At 41.7% G+C, this 22,458-nt stretch overlaps 1 protein-coding gene across 1 annotated transcript in view; it reads right to left on the reverse strand.

Annotated features, from left to right (window-relative positions):
- CD9 (CD9 molecule) overlaps positions 1-22,142 on the reverse strand; it is a 51,870-nt gene extending 29,728 nt beyond the window's left edge. The window contains exon 1 of the mRNA XM_001364626.5: positions 21,725-22,142. Within this exon, the coding sequence (XP_001364663.1) occupies positions 21,725-21,790 (66 nt within the window). The 5' untranslated portion in view covers positions 21,791-22,142. The remainder of the gene's footprint in view (positions 1-21,724) is intronic.
- Positions 22,143-22,458: the final 316 nt, after the last annotated feature.

Here is a 22,458-nt window from a genome sequence, read left to right on the forward strand (position 1 = left end):
AAAAGAAAATGATCTGTCTTTAATGAATAATGCTTGGAAATGATCAAATAAAATATTAAAAAAATAAAATAAAATAAAATGCAGTTCAAATACCATCCCTTGAACAGGGCGATTTCAAAAAGAGCCAGCAAGACCTATGTGAACTGATGCAGAGTGAAGGGAGCAGAACCAAAACACTGTACATAGTAACAGCAGTATTGTGAACAGCAATGTGAAAGACTTGGCTACTCTCAGTAATACAATGATCCAGGTCAATTCTAAGGGACTTTTAGGACAAAGAGAACCATCCACTTCCCGAGAAAGAAGTGTTGGAGTCAGAATACAGATGAAAACATATGATTTTTCACTTGTTTATTTGGGATTTTGTTTGGGGGGGGTTTGGTTTTATGTGATTATTCACTTATAAAAATGAAAAAAAAAATCAAATCAAGTACTGTCCTTTATATGAAGCCTTTCTCACTACCTCTCTGCAGATGCTAGTGCCTTTCCCCCCAAACACCTTTCATTTATTTTGTATATGCTGATATGGGTATTTAAATCTGGTCTCAAACATTTACTAGCTGTGTGACCCTGTTTGCCTCAGTATCCTTATTTGTAAAATAAGTTGGAGAAGGAAATGGCAAATTAACCTGGTATTTTTGCCAAGAAAACCCCAAATGGGGTCAACAAAGAGTCAGATATAATTGAAATGACTGAACAACAACAAATATATGGGTACATGGCATATCTTTCCTAAATCTTGAAGGAAGCTAAAATTTTGAGAGGTGAGGGAAAAAAAAACAGCTTATTTTGGGGAATGGGAAATAAGCCCCCTCTAAAGCATAAAGGCAGGCAATGGCATGTCCAGATCTGAAAAGAGGAAGTAGATTTGTCAGGTTAAAATTTAGGAGGGAAGACGGAGATCTATTCTATAAATGTAGAATGGAGTCAGTCTGTGAAGGACTTTTTAAAAGGCCAAACTAAGGAGTTTGTATTTTAGTCCAGTGATACTAGGGAACCACCAAAGATTCTTGAGCTAGAGAATAATATGGTTAGACATGTGTTTTAGGAGATTTACTTAGACAGTCATATGGAGTATGTAAAGAGTGGAAAAGACACTAATTTGGAGTCTCAGGGCCCAAATTCAAAACCCAGGTCTACCACTTAATGTGGAACCTTGAGCAAGATACTTTTGGGGCTTTGGTTTCCTCATCTGTAAAATAATGGGGTTAGACTAGACAACTTTTTTTTAACCCTTACTTTCTGTACTATCACAAGACAGAAGGACAAGGATTAGGCAAATGTAATCAAGTGATTTGCCCAGAGCCACATAGCTGGAAGTGTCTAATGCTAGACTGGAACCCATGGTTTCTGACAACTGGCCTGGCTGAACCACTTACCTCCCCTCATACTAGATGCCTTCTAAAGATCCTTGCAACTTTCTATGATCCTATAAAAAAGGAAAGAACAGGGGGCAGCTGGGTAGCTCAGTGTGTTGAGAGCTAGGCCTAGAGACGGGAGGTCCTAGGTTCAAATCTGGCCTCAGCCACTTCCCAGTTGTGTGACCCTGGGCAAGTCACTTGACCCCCATTGCCTAGCCCTTACCACTCTTCTGCCTTGGAGCCAATACACAGTATTGACTCCAAGACGGAAGGTAAGGGTTTAAAAAAAAATTAAAAAAGGAAAGAACAGAGATTTACCAGCAGACTAGCAACTGATTGGATATGGGAAGTGATGAAGAATGGGGAGTTCAAGAAAACTCATTAGTGACTGAGAGGATAGTGGTATACTCAACACTAATAGGAAAGTTAGAAGGAAGGGTAAGTGTGGAGTGGGGAGGGAGATGAGTTCCATTTTGGACCCTATGCATTTTAAGATGAGATGGGGCTTCCAGGTAGAGATGTCCAGCAAGGAGTTGCTAAAGTAGAACTGGGGTTCAGGAGAAAGACCAGGGATGGATATAGTATAAAGATTTGAAAGTCATTTAGAGAGATGATTGTTGTACCCATGGGAATGGAAGATATCACTATGACAGAAGATGTAGAGGGGAAAATTAAAGGGCCCAAGATTGCTGGGACTCTGGTTCAAGTTCTTCCACTAGCTAGTGTGTGATTTTGGCCAAGTCACTTTCTCTCTCTTTGTACTTAGCCTATTTTTTTGGTCTGACTCTGAAGTGACAGGGATAATGGGCAGTCAGATGACTGCTTGAATGTAGAATGAACACTTGGCACTGGGTTGGATCTAATTAATGTCTGTGCTCAGGGTATCAAAAAATTCAAATGTTTCAGTCTCTAGGCAAGGCAGGTTCAAGATGGCAAGAAGTCTATATCTGAGTGCTTGATTATTTGAAAGACAGAGGGTTTTTTGGTTGCTTTCCTTAGGTGGTTTGAGGAAGCAGGGTCAAATAAGGAAACAAACCCAGAAAGGTAAAAGACTTTGACTAAAATCACATAGCTGGCAGAGCTGAGATCAGAATTTAGGGCACAGAATCTCAAATTGACTTCTACTTTGATCTACACTTGAGGCGTACATCTCAGTGCTCATTCACCCACTGCTTATAGAACCTGGGTCTCCTGACTTTTAGGTCCTGAGGCTCTCTCCTCAACCAATTAAACCAGTCTGAGAGTGGCCCAGCCATATCAAGCTTATATTCATGAGTTACCTCAGCTTTGGCAAACAAAAAAACTTCCAAATTTAGCACCAGTCCACCATTTCTTGGTTATTCCTCTTTCCCATCCGCTATTCACTTACCTCTCTGTCAGCATATATGAGCTGAGCCAATAGCAACATTACTAAAACTCGTGGGACAAACCTTTATAAGGATAAGACCAGAAATTAAAAGGCAACAAAGGCATTTAGAGCTGAAATTGAAAACGTTTCCAATTCAAAATGAGGCTTAAATTTTTTTAAAAGTATTATGGAGATTTGGGTCACGTGGCAGTACAAAAGTTGCAAAACTGGTTTCTGTTTAGATGGAGTAAGTATTTCTATTCAGGTAGTCAGTTCAAAAGAAATACTTAAAGTAGGTGTGGACTAAGGAGGCAGGAGAAAATTGGGAGTCTAGGAATCAATGAGGGGGAAAAATTATTCAAGTAACTAAAAAACAGGTTCAGATATATCACAAAATGTCAGAGTTAGAAGAGACACCAGAAGTCCAACCCACACTTGGACAAATATCTACCCTATAACAAATGGCTATCACATGGAGGCAGTTCAGTTGGTGAAGTGGAAAGGGTGCTAGGATCTGGAATCAGAAAGACAAATTCATACCCTGTTCTCAGCATTTACTGGATGTGGGACTCTGAAATGTCCCTGAACCTCTTTGCTCAGCCTCAGCTTATCTATCTAGTTTCCTTCCTTCCTTCCTTCCTTCCTTCCTTCCTTCCTTCCTTCCTTCCTTCCTTCCTTCCTTCCTTCCTTCCTTCCTTCCTTCCTTCCTTCCTTCCTTCTTTCGTTCCCTCTTTCCTTCCTTCCTTCCTTTTCTAAAAAACAACCTTTCCTTTTAATTCCAAGGCAGAAGAGTAGTAAAGGTTAGATAGTGGGGTTCAGTGAAACCCTCAGGGTTACACAACTAAGAAACATCTGAGGCAATATTTGAACTCAGGGCTTCTCCACTGCAGGCCAGGTATTCTAGCTTCTGTGCTACCTATCTGCCTCCACCTGCAATTTTCTTCATCTTATTCATAATAGCACCTATCTCATAGGATTGTTATGAGGATCAAATGTGATTTTATAAGGATCTCTGAATCTTAGAAGCACTGTATAAATGTTGGCTATTCTTTGTATACGGTCATTCCATTTTCACTTGCCCTCTAATGAAGGAAAACTTCCTGAGGACTTTAATTATTTAGGAAAGTCTTAATCCTTAGAATGTTTTTCCTCCCATCAAATCTAGCTCTGCCTCTCTGAGACTCTACCCTTTCTATCTATTTCTAGTTTTCCTTTGAGGTCAAGCAAAATCAGAACAATCTGCTTCTAAAGTACTGCCCTTCAAATCCTGGAAGTTGACTATCATGGTACTCCTTTCCCCCAAGCATTCTTTTCTGTAGGATAAAAATTTCTTATAATATGGCATGAATTCCAGGTCCTTCTATATCTTAGTCAAGCTCTATCTTATTAGAGTTCTTCCTAAAATGTAGTTTAGAATTTAACAGGATACTTCAGATGTCATCTGAGCAAGGTAATCTCCACTTGAACTATGACCTGCCTAGTCCTGGACCCAGTGTCTCTCTTAATGATGCTTAAGATTCTATTGGGGTGACTTCTATTGAATCTGTCCCATGGGATCTTGCCTATCCTCTCTCTGAACCCCTTGAAATCTGTTCTCCAAGGCAAATCCTTTTGAAATTAATTATTTCCTTACAGCAGACATTTCTAAGCCCTACCTAGTTAGGTGTGTTTCCTTAAGCCCCTTCCCTGTTGAAATGCCCTGGACTTCCTCTACTATCTAGTTTGTGTTCATCTTAAAGTATCTTTCAGTATTTTAAAGAAAAGTTTGGTTTTTTAAGTGGACTTTATGTCACAAGCCTCTGTAATACACAAAAATCACCTCTTTCCTTTCTCCATCATCTACCCTTCAGAAGAGAAGCAATTTGGACCACTCTGTCCTTGATCAGTCTAGAGCCTGGAACTGTATTGAAAACAGATACAGAATGTGGTTCTCAATAGGTGCTTATTTTGAGTTTAGCAGGTGCCTCCAAGTTAGAGTACAAGATTGCTTCTTTAAAAATTTTAATTTAGGGAAGGAATAGAAAGTAGAGAGTTGGAGTTAGTGTATTTTGTAGGAAGGTTTTTCCCTATGTCTTGTCTAAATCCTACTGAAGGCATTATTTCTTTTGCCACTATGACCTTAAAGAATGAGGAAATGGTCATATGGTGGGGAAGAGAAAAGGAGGAAGGAGAAAATGCTACAGCAGAATTGGATAAATGCTTTGGGAAGATGGCACAAGATCACTGCTGATGAACATAGGGACTGATTAGATTTTTCTCTTCATAAGGGAAAGCAGTAAGAATCCTGGGAAATTCAGGACACCAGCCTCCAAAGTTAGGGGGGATCGGGAAGGAAGGTGGAAAAAATGGATAATAGTAGAAACTTCCCAGCTATCCCAGAACTATTCATTCAGCTCTTCAAGGCAGGAAGGCTCTAACTTAATTAGACCCAGGCAACAGCAGTAATACAGGCAAATTCCTGTGATTTTTTAATAAAGATGTATAGCTATTTAATATTTGCAAGGTCTTGATAGCAGTTAATTTGCTAGAATCTTACAACTCGGGGTAGGCATTATTAACCCCATTTTATGGTGAGGAAACTGAGGCAAAAAGATGTCAAATGACCTGTTTTCTCCTCTCTCCACCCTTTTCCTCCACTATGGTCACAGAATACCCCTTGTTCTTTACTGCCACTTGCAGGTTTTTCCTCTACCAACATCCCTCAGCAACTGCTCTTCCTTTGAGGTTCACACTATTCAAGTAATCCAGATTCTGATGGTGGTTATCTACTGACTCTCAGGACATACTTCTTTCTTCCTTAATGAGTTCACAGCCTAGCTTATAGTCTTTCTCTCCATCATACTAGGAAAACTCATCAAATATTTTTAAAAATCCTTACCATCTGTTTTTAGTATCAATGCTAAGTGGTAGATTTTTATTACTACTATTTAGAAGTAGTATCCATTCTAAGAAAGAAGAGTGGCAGGGGCTAGGCAATTAGGGTCACACAATCAGGATGTGTCTAAGACAACCTTGGTCCTCCCAACTCCAGGTCTGATGCCCTATCTATTGTGCTATGTAGCGGCCCCAAATTCAACACTTTGATGACCTCTCAAATAAACTAACATCCCAGTTCCTCAATCTACTTAGTTCCCAAGAGCTTCTTGTCAGCTATATCCAGAGAGGGTCATACCATTTATCCTGCCATTATTCAACTCCAAAATTCCTTTATCTGATCATAACCCTGACTCTTAATCTTGGTGTGTTTCCCCCCTCACTGTAACCCCCTCAGTTCTTTCTTAGACCATCATCCTTATACTGGCTACATTCTCTTGTCTTCCCTATCTTGACCCTTTGGTGAACCAGTTTAACTCTATGATTTTCTTCTCTCAAATCCTTTACTCCCCCTTGTTCTTTTACCACTGATCATACATACCCTGCTAACCTCAATCCTGGATTACTCCCACCATCTACTCTCTTCAGTCTTAAAAGTTTGTGTTTCTTGAGAAAAATTGCCAAACTGTGCTGAATGGGTCCATTATAAATTAGTTACTTAATACCATTTGGCCCTCACTGCAATTTTTTTTTACTCTTTTCTAATCAATTTGACCTCAATCTTCCCTAGAGCTGCTCCAAATTCATCTCCCCTTAGGTCTTCCCATAGTACTTCCTTTTTACACTCTCTCTCACACTGAGGACCTTATTTACTTTCCTTGAAAAAACTTAAGGTCATTGGCATAGTTTCCTCTTCTTTATTCCTCCTTTTTTCCTATTACTCAAACATCTTTCCCCACTATCACCTTTTTTATTCATATCTTGCATGAAGAAGCTTACCTTTTCTGGCCAAGGCCAATCCCTGCATATGCATTAAAAAAAATAACACTTACCTTCTGTCTTATGACTAAGGAATGTCTGAAGTCACATTTGAAACAAGGTCTCTATTTCTGTCTGTCTGTCTGTCTGTCTGTCTCAGACTGACGTGCTACCTACTGCACCAGAGTTACCTCCGAGCTAAATAAAAATACTACAAAGGAGGAACCGCTGGAGTCTGCTGCAGATTAAAGCATACCATCATCCACTTTTATTTCCTTCATGAGTTTTTAATTGTATGTGTGATGTGTGTTCTGTTGAGACATGGGCAATATAGAGATATGTACTGAATGAAAACACTGGTATAACCTATATCACAGTATTTACTGCCTGAGGGAGGTGAAGAAGAAAATCTGAATCCTAAAATGCCAGAAAACATTTATCAAAAATTTTCTATATGTAACTGAAAAAATAAACGAACTAATCAATTTTTAAAAATACCTTACTCTTTCCTGGAACCTTGACGTGGATCAGTAAAATGCTAAGTAAGAAGTCAAATCATCATGGGCAAACCTTAGCTAGGTAAATCCTTAATCTCAATTTCTGTTAAGTGAAACTGCCTTTCTATTTCTGTGCTCCCAAACCCAAGAACCAGAACAACTCTCAGGCAGAAATCATTTTTGCTGGAAAGGGTTTTAGATAACATCCAGGGCAAACACGGGTATATCGATTATAGAGGAAGAACCCAAGTCCCAGAGAAATCATATAACTTGCCCAAGGTAACCTAGTCAAGTTAAGTAGCAGAGGTGGATGTAATTAAGTTTATTTTTCCCTTCCAAACAAATTCTTCACCATATCTGTAATCTTACTGAGAGAGGCACTTCCTGGAATGATGCCGATCACACATAGTCCATTTATGTCTTCTCATTCTGTGTGACTCTGCTCAATGTTTTTCTGGGAATTCTTGATAGGACCGGCCCAGCCAGGAGCCTCCTTCCCCCCAGGTTTCTGACATCAATGGAACACACAAGTGATCTGTACTTGATCTGGGGTTTCCCAACATAACCGGTTCACCTTCTTTTCTAGATAGTCTCCCTAATGAAGCTCTTTATGCCATGTCTCTTGTATTATTCCTTGTGAAGGGCTGCATGTGCCCACCATGACCCTCTACATTACCCTATGAGTAGCCTCAATGTGAATCCTTCAGAAACTGTTACATAGAGCATTGCTAGAAAAACAGTATAGGCACTAGACCTGTTATTTCATTGATATGGGAAACCTCAGGATGAGGTTCCCTATACTCATTCAGGTCGGGACCATCTCATAGGTGCCTAGAACCCTAAGCACAGTCACAAGGCCAGGATGCTTCAAAGGCTAGAAGAGCAGAAGTGAGAGAAGACTTGGAATCAACAGAAGAACACGGTGGTTCAAGTGACCTAAATGTTAGGACATAGTCCTATGAGAAGGCAGGTGAGGGGATGAATTTGGAAACCACAGTTTACTAAACAGTAAAAGAGGAAGAGGGGGTAGAGCCATTACAGAGGTCTCCCACGCTGCTGATCATATGATTCTATTCAGGGGATGAACATTAGCCAAGGGAAACTTATTGCATAAGCAATGTGGATTCAGCATTTGTTATTCTAACGCTTCTCCTATTCAGGACTCAACCTCCCTCCCCTCTTCCCCCATCAGCTGGGGCCCAAGGATAGAACCAATAGTTTCCCATCAGTCCTTGGACATGGGGGGGGGGGGGGAATCAGGTAGTTACAAGAACTTGGAAAAACAGCAAAATTGAGAACTCTTTCTTGGGGTAAGGATAGCTTCAAAACTGGAGCCATCATCCTCGGAGACTAAATAGCTTTTAGCATGGTCCACTTTAGAACCCACTGTTTAAATCTTGCTAAACGAGTTTAGTCTGTTCACATATTGCCCTCCCAAATCCTTGACTTTGCTCAGGCCCAAATACAGCACTTGGAATGGAATGTTTATTGCCACCAACCCCATCACTGTTGAAATTCCTTTCTTATTTCAGACACAACTCACAAGTCACCATCTCCCATTTCCCTTTTTTTAATATTTTTCACAACAGTGCTTGGGATTCTCTGCTTGTCTCTTTCCTCCCTATCCTTTTCTACCTTATACTAGATTTATCTTTGTATGTGTTAACCCCTCCAGCTTTGGTCTGTAAGAACGTGGGGGTCAGAGCCCGTGATCTCAGCTTTGTCCCATCTTCACTGTCATTTAGCACCTGACCCAGGATTGTGTCCGTGGATTCCACATTCAGTTCAACATGCTGTGTATTATACATTGTTTAGTTTAATGGTAAACTAAATGGAGTCCAGAAAAGTCACCGGACCGAGGAATTTATGACAAACAAACCAAATAAACTGTCACAAGCTGACACACCTGCTTTCGATTGGGCTTGGGTCTCCAAGGGTCTAAGATTCCACCCTGCTGCCACAACAGGGCCAGCAATTTCCTGTCATCTGCGGACCAGCAGTTTCAGAGAAACTTTCTCTACAAAGTGCCCTGAGATTCTGAGCATATTATAGAACTTTAAAGCAAGGCTACGACAACGAGCAGACCCAAGTTATGAGTGAATTAGTACAAGCAAATGGAGCTCTTCGGCATTTCCCAAAGATATTTCCCTTTTTCACAAGCATGACTCAAGAGGAGGCTGGGTTACTGGGAGCATTGAGTCAGGCAAAGAAAAGAGAATGATTATTTTAGTCAGGCCAGAGCTAAACTCTACCCAAATTCTTCTTCTCCTCCTGCTCTTTCTGGCCTGCTGCCACATAGGTTATATTCCCAGAATCTGTAGTACTTTTACCTTTTTAATGAGCCTTTTATCCTTTGCTGTATACAGATCCTTTCTAATAGTTATTTTAAAAAATCCTCTTTCTCTGCATCATGCAGTTCTGTCAAATAGGGAAACTTCTGGTCCCTGAAGGTCCCACAGAAACCACTAAGGCCACTGGCTGGGAGTAGAGAAGGGGAAAAAACCCTCAAGATTTTTTCATTGACTTGAAGACACTCTTTACATTCGAATGACATCACTAAAGGGCAGCCAAACTCTGGTTAGATATAAGGAACAATCTTGGTCCAAGAAAACATGATAAAACACACTTCTCTTATCTCCATAGAAAGGTGGAAGACTAGGGGTATGAAATGTTATGCATGATAGGAAAAGGAATATGTTGGAAGCACAGTGGATTGGCACTCACTGGATCTGCAGACAGGAAGCTCTGAGTTAAAATTCAAACCTCAGAAACTAATTAGCTGTATGATCTTGGGCAAGTCACTTAACCTTTGTTTCAGTTTCCTCATGGATACAATGAGGATAATAATAGCATCCCCAACTCCCAGGGATGTTAGAAAAAAGAAGGAGACCTCTGTAATAGGTGTTGCTTCTAAAGTACTGGATAAATGGGAGTTGTTACTGTTATTTTGCTTGACTTCTTAAAAGGGAGGGTTCAAAGTGTAAGTCAGAAACTGTGATGTAAAAACAAAACCCAACAATAGTACAAGATGAGAAAGGGAAGTACAGGTATACTTCATAATGTTCCCAACACAATTATTATTTTAAAAAACCACACACAACCTACATTCTGTCTTAAAATTGATACTAAATATTGGTTCCAATGAAGAAGAGTGCTAAACAATTGGGGTAAATGACTTGCCCAGGGTCACACAGCTAAGAAGTATCTGAGACCATATTTGAACCTAAGTCCTCCAGACTCCAGCCCAGAGGCTCTATCCATCAAGCCACTTAGCTGCCCCTGAACAATAACTAAAATCTCCCAGTTAGGAAAGCCATCTCTAATAGTGTTCCATGGCTACTCTGTTTCTATTATTGTTAACCAATTGCTCCGTTGTAACACAGTTTTACCTAAAGCGATGCTTGAGGAACCAGTTGGCGCCAATAGAAGGGGTTCACCTTGCCTGCACGGCTGCTCTCCAGAGCCATCCCCCTAATGGGGAGGGTCTATGCCAGCCAAAAGCAGCTTTTTTGGGCTCACAAGCCTCGCTTTTTGGAGCAGGTTCTTTGGAGTAATTTGGCACATCTGCTCTCAGTCTGTTAAAAAAAGAGAGGAGGGGGGTAAGTCATCTTAGCTTGGCTGCAGTTGGAAATCTGGCAAAGCTCACCATACTGTGCATCTCTCAATAAGCCTTTGTGCCTGCGGACAGAGGGCAGATTATCAGCCACTGGCCCCGCTCTCACAATGTGCTTCATGCTGCCCCACCCCCTCCAAGAGCTATGTCCTGGCATTGAGGGGTGTCACGGCAGCCCCGAGCTCCTCTCCGCTCTGGCCTCAATGTTTAAGAGGGTGCCACGTGGCTGCAGAGACTTTTGGGGGAGACCCCTCTAGGTCCAGGCTCCCCTTGGCCTCCTGCTGCCACCCCTTCTTCTGGCCTTGTGTCTGCTCAGTCTGTGTCTTCCCTGTTTTAATGACACCTGAGGGACTCCTGTGGACGTGTACAGCATGTACATTTTCACTAAGTACAGAGGAAATCTTGATCGGGGACTCTGGTCCTATCATCAGATTTCTGCACAGAGGCTTCAGCACTACCTAACAATTCAACTAAAACATTTCTTGATCATCTACTATGTGCAAGGCATCACGGCTAGGTGGAACAGCGGGCCAGAGTGGTGGATTATCATCAGGAAGACCCAAGTTTAAATCTTGCTCAGACACAGGCTGTGTGACCCCAGGCAAATTACTTAACCGCCATGTCTTGGTTTCCTCATCTGGGAGTAACAATAGCACCTACCTCAGGGAGTTAGATTGAATGAGGTTTCGTTTGTACTGCACTTTGCAAACTTTAAAGGGCCATATAAATGTTAGCACTTATTCCTATTATCATCTTTAATATCACAGCTAAAGGACTGAAGTTCAAGTAGGGACCCTGTGGATGGAAATCAGAGGCCAGCCAGACTCTGGAAGGAGCAGAACAATCAAAACCTATCCACTGGTTATGGAAGGGGGAGATACTTTAAAAATGTAAATTATTCCAAATCATCTGTCCCCAAACCTCTTCAGTTCTGGGACTCTGGAATCTGTTGCATTAGAAGTTTCCTTTTTAGAATAAAAAGTTTTTCCCCCTAATTTGGAAGGGACCTCACTGGCTATATTGTAAACCCCATATCTCCAAAAAGAAGTACCCTCTCACCCCTTCCATAAAATTGACAAATAGGCAGCTAGCCTTTTCTTCCTTTTTTTTTGCATGAAAAAATGCATGCAGAATTTATTGATTGGTGTGAAAAAATAAAGCACTATTAGAAATTTGAGTTACTAAGATTTTCCAGTCATTTAGTGACTATTTATTAAACTAGGTGATAGATAAAATGCAATTAAGGCAATTATTTTCATAGTATACAATCATTTAGGATATGAAATGTACACCAGCTAGCCTTTTCTTGAGGACCGTTAGCAAGTAGGTAACACATAAACACACACAAGACAAAAGATAAACTCAACCACTCTCCTTAATGTGTCTATGCCTACCATTAATCTTGACCTTTCCTCCACAGATCACTGGGTCTTTAGCGGAATGCCCTAGATATCCATCCTTGCCTCTATGCTATAGTAGGAGTTAAAAAAAAATGAGTGACTTGGATGATGGGACGTAAAGTATGACTGTTAATATCTGAGGATGATGCCAAATAAGGAAGGATAGCCAGCATGTGATATTCTAGAGTTAGGATCCAAAAAGCTCTTGACATATTGGGACAATGGACTAAAAACTGACAAGATGAGTCTTTGTCATGGTTTCAAAGGCAATGAACTTCACAAGTAAAAGATAGAAGAGGATTTAACTAGACAACAATTTGTATTGAAAAGATCTGGGGAGACTCAGTAGATTGTAAAAACATATGACAAATGCTGTCAACAGTATGATAGGGACTAAAAATGCTAATGGATTTAAGAGAAGCAGAGAGTCCTGGACTAGGAAGGGAGAGTCCACAAGTCTAGGCATCGTATCTTTGGGAAGAACAATGATAATCTAGAATGTCTGGAGGAAGACAGCCAGGGAAGAAGCCTCAAGACCATGCCACAAGAAGGTCAGTAGGAAGAATTATGGATGACTGAACTGGAGAAGACAAAAGCCAGAGGAGGAGAACATGGCAGCAGTCTCTAAATATTTAAATAGCTGTCACATAAAAAAGGAATTAGACTTGTTTTGTTTGGCCCCACTGTATCCTTTTTTAAAAAACCTTTACTTTGTCTTAGAATTGATATGAAGTATTGGTTTGAAGGTAAAACAGCAGTAAGGGCTAGGCAACTGGGTTTAAGTAACTTGACCAGGGTCCCAGAGCTAGGAAGTATCTGAGGCCAGTACCTTTTCGTCTCTAGAGCTGCACCCAGATCCCAAAGTATCCTCTTAAACCATAAGTAGCAGCTTCAAAGAAGATTTTCAGTTCAAAATAAGGGAAAACTTCTTGAAAGAAATGTTCCCCCTAATAACATTTTTAAATTCTTTAAAAAGTAAAGGTTAGGGGGCAGCTAGATGGCTCAGTGGATTGAGAGTCAGGCCTTAGAGATGGGAGGTCCTATGTTCAAATCTGACCCTAGTCATTTCCTAGCTCTGTGATTCTAGGCAAGTCACTTAACATCTCTTGCCTGGTCCTCACTGCTCTGCTGCTTCAGAACCAATACACAGTACTGATTCTAAGGTGGAAAATAAGGATTAAAAAAAAAAGTTGGATCACCAGTTGTTAACAGTATTGTAGTTGGGGATTTTTGTGCAGTTGTTTGTTTAGACTAAATGACCTCTGAAATCTTTCTAAAACTCTTGAAATTCTTTGTTTATTTTAAATGTAATATGGGAGGTTCTTCTGAAGCTAAAGATCTACCTTTTCCTCAGAAATCACCTAAGAAAAGACCAGGTAGGGCTTTTCAGATCCCCTGCTTTGGGGAGAAGTAGAAGATGGTATGACCCCTGTGGGTAACCTCTTGTTCAGAAATAGTCTCAAACTATGGGAAAACTGGATCTGAGAGGTGAAGCTTGGCAAGAAGCTAATAAAAGCACACTTTGTCTGAACTACAAATATAAGTCATCACTCATTAAATTTAGAAAAAGAAAGAGGAAAAAGAGTTCAAAGCTGTTCTTGGGGCTGTGATTAGGTTGAATGTCTGAGCCAGGATGGGTGGGAAAGCTTGCTTAGGCTGCTTCTGAACATAAGAACATATGGAGTTCTTTCTCTCTCCATTTATTTAAAAAAAAAAAAAGGATTATTGGTATCTTGATCTTTTATACAACATTGTTTCCTGATTTTCTCCTCTCCTTCACTAAGCCTTCTCTTTTAACAGGAAAATTCAGCTGAAACCAGCACATGGACTCCATCTGATATCACATGCAACATTCCACACCCCCAGTCTTCCACACCTTTCTATGGAGAGAAGAGAGGCATATTTCATGATCTGTTTTCCTGACCAAGACTAGTTACTACCAATTTTTAGTACTGTTAGTGCAATTTATTTTAATTCTATTTTCCTGGTTCAAATTATTTGCTCTGCAAGTAATTCATGAGAATCTTTCCATGGATCTCCGAACCTTCATTCCTTATGGTTTAATTGTAATTAATTATATTAATATACCATGATTTGCTATTCTTTAACTGATGATCACTTTTGTTTCTTGTCTTTAGCTACAAAAATAGAGTACAATGGAAATTCTGACATAAATGGGAGCTTTTATTTCTAACTTTTACCTCTGTGGGGCATATGGCCAAGTTAGATTGTTGGACCCAGAGGCATGAGCAATTTGTTGATTTCCCTCCTCTCTCCATTATCTTAAATAAATTTCCAGAATGGTCAGACTCATTTCCACCCTCTTCTTATTCAACCCCCAGGATAGAAGCTGGGAAAGGGAGGAAATTTCTGAAGGCTACAACCCTGTTGCATAGTGGGAAAGTTATAGGACACCAAGATAGAATAGGGAGAATCACCCTGGGAAAGACTCTTCTTGAGATAAGGGGGATTATAAGTGTGGTTATCTCTCAGGTTCTGTCCTGGAGCTTTTTCTCTTCTCTTTATATACCTTCACTTATTGATCCTATCAGCTCCAATGGATTTAATGACTATCTCTATGCTGATGATTCTCAAATCTACTTTTCCTGCTCCAATCCCTCTGCTGATGCCCAATCTCACATCTCGGATAGGCCATCCAATAGACATCTTTAATTTAATTTGTCCTAAACAGATCTCATTATCTTTCTACTGAAAATACTCTCCCTCCTCCCCTCTCCAACGATCCCTTTCCCTATGTTAGACAGAGTAACATATTCTACTAGTTTCTCAGGTTCACAACCTAGGGTCATCCTGGAATCCTCACTATCAATCATCCTCCCCATATCCAAGCTGTTACCAAAGCCTGATGGTTTTACTTTTGCAGCATCTCTGGAATATTCCCCTCTCTCTCCTCTGACACAGCTACTACTCTAGTACAGGTCTTTTTCAGTTCATTCCTGGACCAGTGTAAAAGCCTCCTCATGGTTTGCCTGCCTCAAGTTTCTCTCTCCACACCACTCCATTCTCCCCTCAGTGATGTAAGTGATTTTCCTAAAACTCCGATCCGACTGTATCACCTTACTATTTCCTATTGCTTTTAGGATCAAATACAAAATGCTCTGTTTGGCATTCAAAGTCCTTTGTAACCCAGCTCCCTCTGCCCTTTCTACTCTTACGCTTTACTCCCAGACATAAACTCTTCAGTCAAGTGACACTGGCCTCCTAGAAGTTCCATGAACAAGACATTCTATCTTGTGACTCTTCAAATTTTTACTGACTTTCCCCATGTCTAGAAGGCTCCTCTGCTCTAATGAATGACCTCTCTGACTTCCTTTTAGGTTGTTAAATCAACCTCTCTCTTAATTCCAGGGCTTTCCCTTTAATATTTTCTATTTCTCCTGTATATAGCTTACTTTGTATACTTTTTTTTGGTAGATTATCTTCTCCATTAGAATGCAAACTCCTCAAGGGCAGGGATTGATTTTTGCCTCTTTTTGAATTCTCAGTATTTAACACAGTACTTGGCATATGGTAGATGCTTAATAAATGTTTACTGATTGATTATCACTAGAATGGCAGGAGAGGGCTGAGTTCCCAAGATCTGAGATTTGACAACAGATAGCTTGATCAATGAATATATAAATTGGTTATCAAATTATTCCATCTGGGACATAGATGGGCCTTCTGTAGCTGCAGATTGTCATATGCAACAGAAAATGAAAGTGAGTTTTCTGAGAAATAGAGTATACAAGCTATCTGTTGTCAAATCTCAAATATTTCAAAACCAAAAATTTGAAAAGATATCATATTTGATTTCTAGACCCCCTTTTGATAAGAAGTGAAACTTAGTGGGGGCAGGTATCTTCCTTTTGGTTGACCATGAGGTAAATCTTTTTAAAATTATTATGTTAAAAACTCTTACCTATGTATTGATTCCAAGGCAGAAAAGTGGTAAGGGTTAGGTAATGGGAGTAAAGTGACTTTTCCAGGGTCACACAGCTAAGAAGTATCTGAGTCTGGATTGGAACTCAGGACCTCCAGTCTCTAGATGTGGCTCTCAAGCCACTGAGCCACCCAACTGCCTGATAATTAGATAAATCTTAGATTATATCTTCTATAGTCAAAGACGATACCACTGACAGCAATGACTCTTAAGTAGTTGACAAGGTTGATGCATGACCAAACACTGTGTGCTGGGTAGGCTGTTCTGGATCTAAGGTCACACTGTTCTCTCTGTAATATCTGTTCCTATTGTCAGCTAAAGGCACAGAAGATAAAATTGTCAATGCTTGATTCAAATAAAATCTATTGCCAGCACTGGCTGGAACAAAGGGTGGAAGATGAGAAAGGGGAGCTTAGAATGCAGAGGATGAATATGGAATAGAGAAAAAAAATTTAACTTCATCTCTTCCTTCCCTTCCCTTTCCCTTTCTCCCAACTAAACATTATAACTTACTGCTTGGAAGATTGATATAACACTTGTAATCACAGAGGCAGTTTGTTATAGGGTAAAGACCTCTGGATTGGGATTCAGAAGACTTGGGTTCAAATCCTTGCTAAGTCATTAACCATGTCCTTGGGTAAGTTAGAAGTATTGGGCCTTAATTTCTTTATTTGTAAAAAAGGGACTTAGATGACATGATCTCTAACCTTTTTTTTAGCTCAAGCTTTTAAGATTCTAAGATACTAGATTTTCCCAGTTAACTTTTCACTTGATTGCCAGACTAAAATCATGTGAGGATTTGTCAGGCTTTGAGCTCATTGGAGGAAAGGTACCATGTAGATCCAGGTATCACTAAAAGTGGCCACACCCATTTACAAATGAACTGAACTGAAGAGCCGTCAAAAGGAATCCACCATTTTTTTTAAAATGGAAAATTCCCAAGTAACCTGCTTCTGCAAAGTCTTGTTCCTGAATTTGGGGGTGGGAAAGAGGACAGAGAAGAGATGCTCTTTTTTTCACTGGTTTCAGGTGCCTTGCTCTTTCTCTCTCTCTCTCTCTCCCTTCCCCAACCAGCCAGAGCTTTGGCGATAATAGCCTCATCCGCCCATTTTGTGCAGATGCCAGAGGCGGGTAGCCATTTCAGTACAAAGCTGCCTCTTCAGAGATGGTTTTCTTGGCCCAAATGTCCACATCAAGAATTAGAGCTTCTTGGAACTCTGAAGAAATCAGGGAATTAATTTGGTGAAGGGGTGGGTGTTAGGCTCCTTTCTGGCTTCCCTAAATCCCTGCTCTACATGCTGGCACTGGCAGATTATTCTTTTTAAAAAGGTGGGGCACTGCCCCACAGCTTCACAAGTTCCAACATATGAAATGAGGCTACATGATTCAGTAACTACAAAGACAGTGAAGGTAAGGGGTGGCCTTGCACTGTGGAAGGAGGGAGACAGAAAAGAGGCTGTATGTGCCTTTATGGACTGAGCTGTGTTCACACCCTGAACTTGCAGAACTCCACAAGGAACTGTTCTCATCCCATTACAGACTCTGCCTGCTCCTCTTATTTCTTTCTATACACCCTTTTTAAAAAGTGAAATTAACTTTTAACAACATAAGAGCTTCTGTGTGTGGGCGAGGAATCAGAATATCCAAACAGAATAGCCCTAAGCTTAGAGCCAGCAGGGAGGGCTCCCATCCCCTTCACCCCCACCCAGCTCTAGTCAGCAACCTGGCAGGGTGAAGTTTGAGGAAGTGGGCAAGGCTCCTTACTGAGTACACAGTTAAGAATTACATTCTAGAGGTGAAACTGAAGTGAGGCACAAACAGGCCCATTGGATATAGTGCTGGAAGGGTACCTTAAAAGCTAATGTTCAGTTTATCCCCCTTACTAGTGAAATACCTAACCGTTCTGCCCGAGGCTAGATCTTTGAACTGCTTTTTCTAACAAATCAGAGAAAAGAGGAATCAGGACTTGTGGAAACTGGCATAATCTTGATAATCTTCTCAACCTTCCAATAAGCTATAACCTTATTTAATGCACAATTTAGACTTGTTTCTACCTTTAGATTTCTGCTTTAAGCTGGCAGAAGGGTTGGATCAATCCTGCCATAGGAAGACAGTGAGGGGGCCAGGAGCCTTATGGGACCATAGCTTTGTAAGGGCAAGACCCTCATTTTAAGGGGAAACTAAGACCCAGAAAAGATGAATGACTTGTATGTGGTGTCAGTGATGAGAGCCCAGGTACCAGTCAATAAGTGTATATTAAGCTCCTATTCTGTGCATGGCGCTGAGCTCTTTCCATTAATTAAAGTGCTCCTGACAAAGAGATGGCTGCATTGCCATTTTCTTCACTCTCTCTCCTCCCCATGTCTCGTTCAGAGTAAATTCTTGGGTAAGATACTTGGAGAGGTGGAGAAGAACAGTTAGGAAAGGTGGATTCTTCTCAATTATAAATACTAGGGAGCTAACAATCCCTTCCACATTCCTATCAAATATGTATAGATAGGGTCAAATAGCACATATGGGTGAAGATAGTACATATTCCATATAAAAATGCCACACTGTAGCTCAAACTTTATCCCTCATCGAGTGGGCCAATATTTATTTTGGGAAGGGAGCATTTGAAGGAAATAAAAAATTGCCATAAAAATGGATGGTTTGAACTATTCAGGTACTAAGAGAGCAGCAGATTGTTGGTGTGGTTGCTAGTTTCTAAGAAACAACTCCATCCCTGAGCACCAGACTAGCATTAGATGTCAGAAGGGCAAGGATATAGTTCAGTTGGACATCTCTTAGCCTAAAGGGAACCAATTCAAAACAATCACATTTATTAAACACCTACTATGCTCAAGAATTGCCTTAGATCATGGGACTATACAGCCTCAAACCAAGAGAGTAGTTTTCTTTTTCTTTTCTATTCAGCAACACCGGATGTATTAGACACACAATTGTTTTAAGATAAGTGAGCATACAATACTTTAAGTGGGAAATAAAAGGAAACCTGGCAAAAAGAACTAGCCTCAGAGCTAGAAAGGACCTGGTCTGAGTCCTGCTTCTAACACACACCAGCTGTATGAACAAGTCACTTAACCACTCAGGATCCTAGGCAAGATTATAAATTACAAAGCAAGTGGCTACTGACAAATTTGGGAGATAGGAAAAACCTCACTGGGTTTTTCCAATACAAATAAAGATATAAGTTAGATGCAAATTTTTTTTAAAGTATGAAATGAGAAAAGTAGTTGTTTCGTTTATCTAGGCTTTCCCCCAAGTGCCCAACAAACTTATTATTCCAACATCCGCTCCAAAATAATATACATATGCCTAAATTTTTGGTAAAGAGACAGACAGAGAAGTGAAAGCATAACATTTCTTTCTTCCTTCCTTTAAACCTTTCCTTCTGTCTCAGAATCAATTCCAAGACAGAAAAGCAGCAAGGGCTAGGCAAACAGTTAAGTGACTTGACCAGGATCACACAGTTAAGAAGATCACAAAGCTGCTCAGAAGGATACCAGTTAGGTTCCGAGTATTCCCAGCAGTGGCCAGGGTTAAAGAGTCACAAAAGGGACTCCTTGGCCTCCATCCTAGTTTCTGAGAGGGTTTACAGATGGTTGGGGTGGGATATGGCAGAAGTGCAACATGTAGGGAGAAGGAAAATTCCAAGTTATAGGGTAAAGACTCTTCCATGATTCTTTCTTCTTCATATTAGTCCATTCCAGAAGCCAGTTAAAGGAGGGAGATAAATAGTATGACAGGTGGCAGGATACAAGAGCTGATCAGCAAAAAAGGTTCATCAGACATTCCCCAGGAGAAGGAAGGAGGGGCAAAGCAACAGGTCCTGATGGGCAGCATTCTCTGCAACAGTTTAGTGCCCCAGTTTGGTTTGGAAAGACTTTGCAAGGATTATGAGATCCTTCACTACCTCCCACCCTCCATGTCTTTCCCTAGCATAGGGCTAGAGAGAAGGGCAATAATTTTTTGTTCCCCCACTGCCTGGCCTCCCCAATCTGAAACAGTAGATTTGGAATCAAATAGGAATACTGGGTCTACCTTTATTGTGTGACCTTGGGCAATTTTTTTTTAACTCTTTGGGTCTCAAGATTCCTCCTTTCTAAAATGAAGGAGGAGGATTAGATGATCTTTAAGGTTCTTTCCAATCTATGATCCTCTAGGTAAACAAAAGAATTCTGGGTATCAACAAGGAATCAAAGAGAGATTTTTTCCTCAAACTGTCTCAAATTCCTAATTCCAGCAAATGGGAAGAGATGCAATAATGTTCACCACTGCTCCCTACCCTCCAGCTAGCCGTCTGCTACATTTTTATTTTGAAAAAAACTAACTTTCTCCAAGTCTCTTTCTGAAATAGCACTGTTCTCCTGTGAAGAGGACTGAGACTTAATCCTTATTTCTGAGCCACTTTAAATGAACATGAAAGAATAGAATTGGGGGGTGGTGGGAGTGGTCAGTTACTGGTTTTTCCCCCCAAAACTCAGTTTCCTACTCTGAAAAAGTGGGGCCATGAGAATGGGGAGGGCCTTAAGATGTTGGCTGAGCTAAGGTAGAGGCTAGCTGGTTTAGTGTCTGGGTTAATGAGGTTGCAGTTGCAGATCCTTGGGGCCACCCTAGGCTAGAGGAAAGAGAGGTGAGGCATTTCTCTCCTTCAACATGAGAGCACCCGATCCTTTATAGAACACTCCTAGCCAAGAGAACAGCAGTACTCAATGGGGAAACCAAGACAGATAGAGATCTCACAGTTCCTCCTCCCTCCTCTCCCGCCTCCAGCATTTTCAGTTAAGATACTTATCAACCTTAAAGAGAAAAAGAAGAAAGAAAAAGCAAAAGACAGGCTAGCCTATCCGGTAGAGTTAGACAGAAACTGCCTTTCTCACGGATGCTAGTCTAAGCCTCAGTAAAGGTGAGTAGAACCAGGAAGGACAAAGGTCCCTCCAGTTGACTTCTACAAGGATCTGGTAAAGGGGTGCAAGCCCCAACAATAATCAAATCAGGACGGACAAAGGGACGTAATATTCCCACCTCTTTCCTACTCCTTTGGGAGGAGAAAAAGTGAAAAACATTTCTTAGCACCTTCAGCCCTTTCCCAAGAACTCTTCCTCAGGTTGCCCCACCTCAGCATGACCACTCCACCCTAAAATCCTGCCGTCGAGTCCTAGGCTGCACCTCCTAAAAAGTCTTTCAAAAGATCTCTCCCACCCCCGAAACCTTCTCCAGTGCTAGTAGTCTTGGGACGGGGTGGGGACTAGGTTAGGCGGGGGTGGAGACTCCAGGGTGGAGGAAAAACAAGCCCGGACCAGTCCGCACCCAAAGGGCGAGAGAGGAGGGCAAAGATGTCCAGGATCCCACATCTCCATCCGGACCGTAAACATCTTGTTGGTCCCAAGCCCTGGCCAGTGCCCAGCGGAATTCTCCGTTACCCTGGCGTCCACATCCCACCTAGTCTCCTTGGCCCAGGCTAAAAAAACGCTCCTCCTCCCACTCCTTTTGGTCGGGGACTCACTTGTCCCGGCCCGTGCGGTCGCACGCCACCCGGAGGCGATGCCAGCTGGCGACTAGGGCACACACTTTCCCGAGTCCGGCCAGTTTACCCAGTCCCGTCCCTGCCATGTTCCCTGGCATCCGACCCCGCACCAAGCGGACCCGGCAGCCGGCTCTGTCTGCTCCAGCCAAGCTGGGGGAGCAGGTGGAGGGCGGGGGTGGGGAGCAGGGGAATAGGGTGCCGAGTAGAAGGGGGAGGAGGCATTTGCCTCTGCTCACTCACCCAAAAGATGAAGTTAAATCCAAACAGTAGATATTTAATGCACTTGGTACCTCCTTTGACCGGCATGGTGGAGACTAGGCTTGATTAGATTTGGGTTCTCAGTGAGGGGAGCCGAATGCACAGAGACTGGATAGAACCAAACAAGTAACTAAACTAAGGTAGGAGCGGCTACTGGGTGGCCTTAGGGCTGCACTTTTAAAAAGTGCCACTCCTTAAGGCGCTTCGCTGGGGCTCTGTGCGCATGTGCGAAGAAATTCCGTGCCCCTGCCCCCGCAGACCCCTCCCCTCTGCCAGCACCTGCCCCGCCTCCGCCCTCCTGACCCGCCCCACCCAAGTCCTGGGGGTGGTATCCAGCCTAGGAGGTGGCTTGTGTTCCTGCTGGCTTCAGTGACACTGCCATGGCCAAGGTGCTGCTGCATGTCCAGGAAACTCTTCCTGTTATCCTCAGGAAAGTGACTGCCTTCCATTTTGCCCCAGTCATTGCAGAGATCTTGGCGGCCGACTCCATCGATCGCCTCTCACCTTTCTGGGGATGCTGTAGGCTGAATCCTCCCCTTATCGAACTTCCAGACCCTTCCTACTAAGTTCTTCTCACTAAGTGCACTCCTTCCTTTCCCAAACCATAGGTGGAAGGGAAAACAGAAATCTTCTAATCCAAGTCTTATCGCTTCATTTTTTACACAGGAGAGGAAATTGAAGCCCTAAGGAAAGAAGTCACTTAAGAAGGGAAGTGA

The sequence above is a fragment of the Monodelphis domestica genome, chromosome 5 (genome assembly GCF_027887165.1).
Source record: "Monodelphis domestica isolate mMonDom1 chromosome 5, mMonDom1.pri, whole genome shotgun sequence".
In the NCBI taxonomy this organism is placed as follows: domain Eukaryota; kingdom Metazoa; phylum Chordata; class Mammalia; order Didelphimorphia; family Didelphidae; genus Monodelphis; species Monodelphis domestica.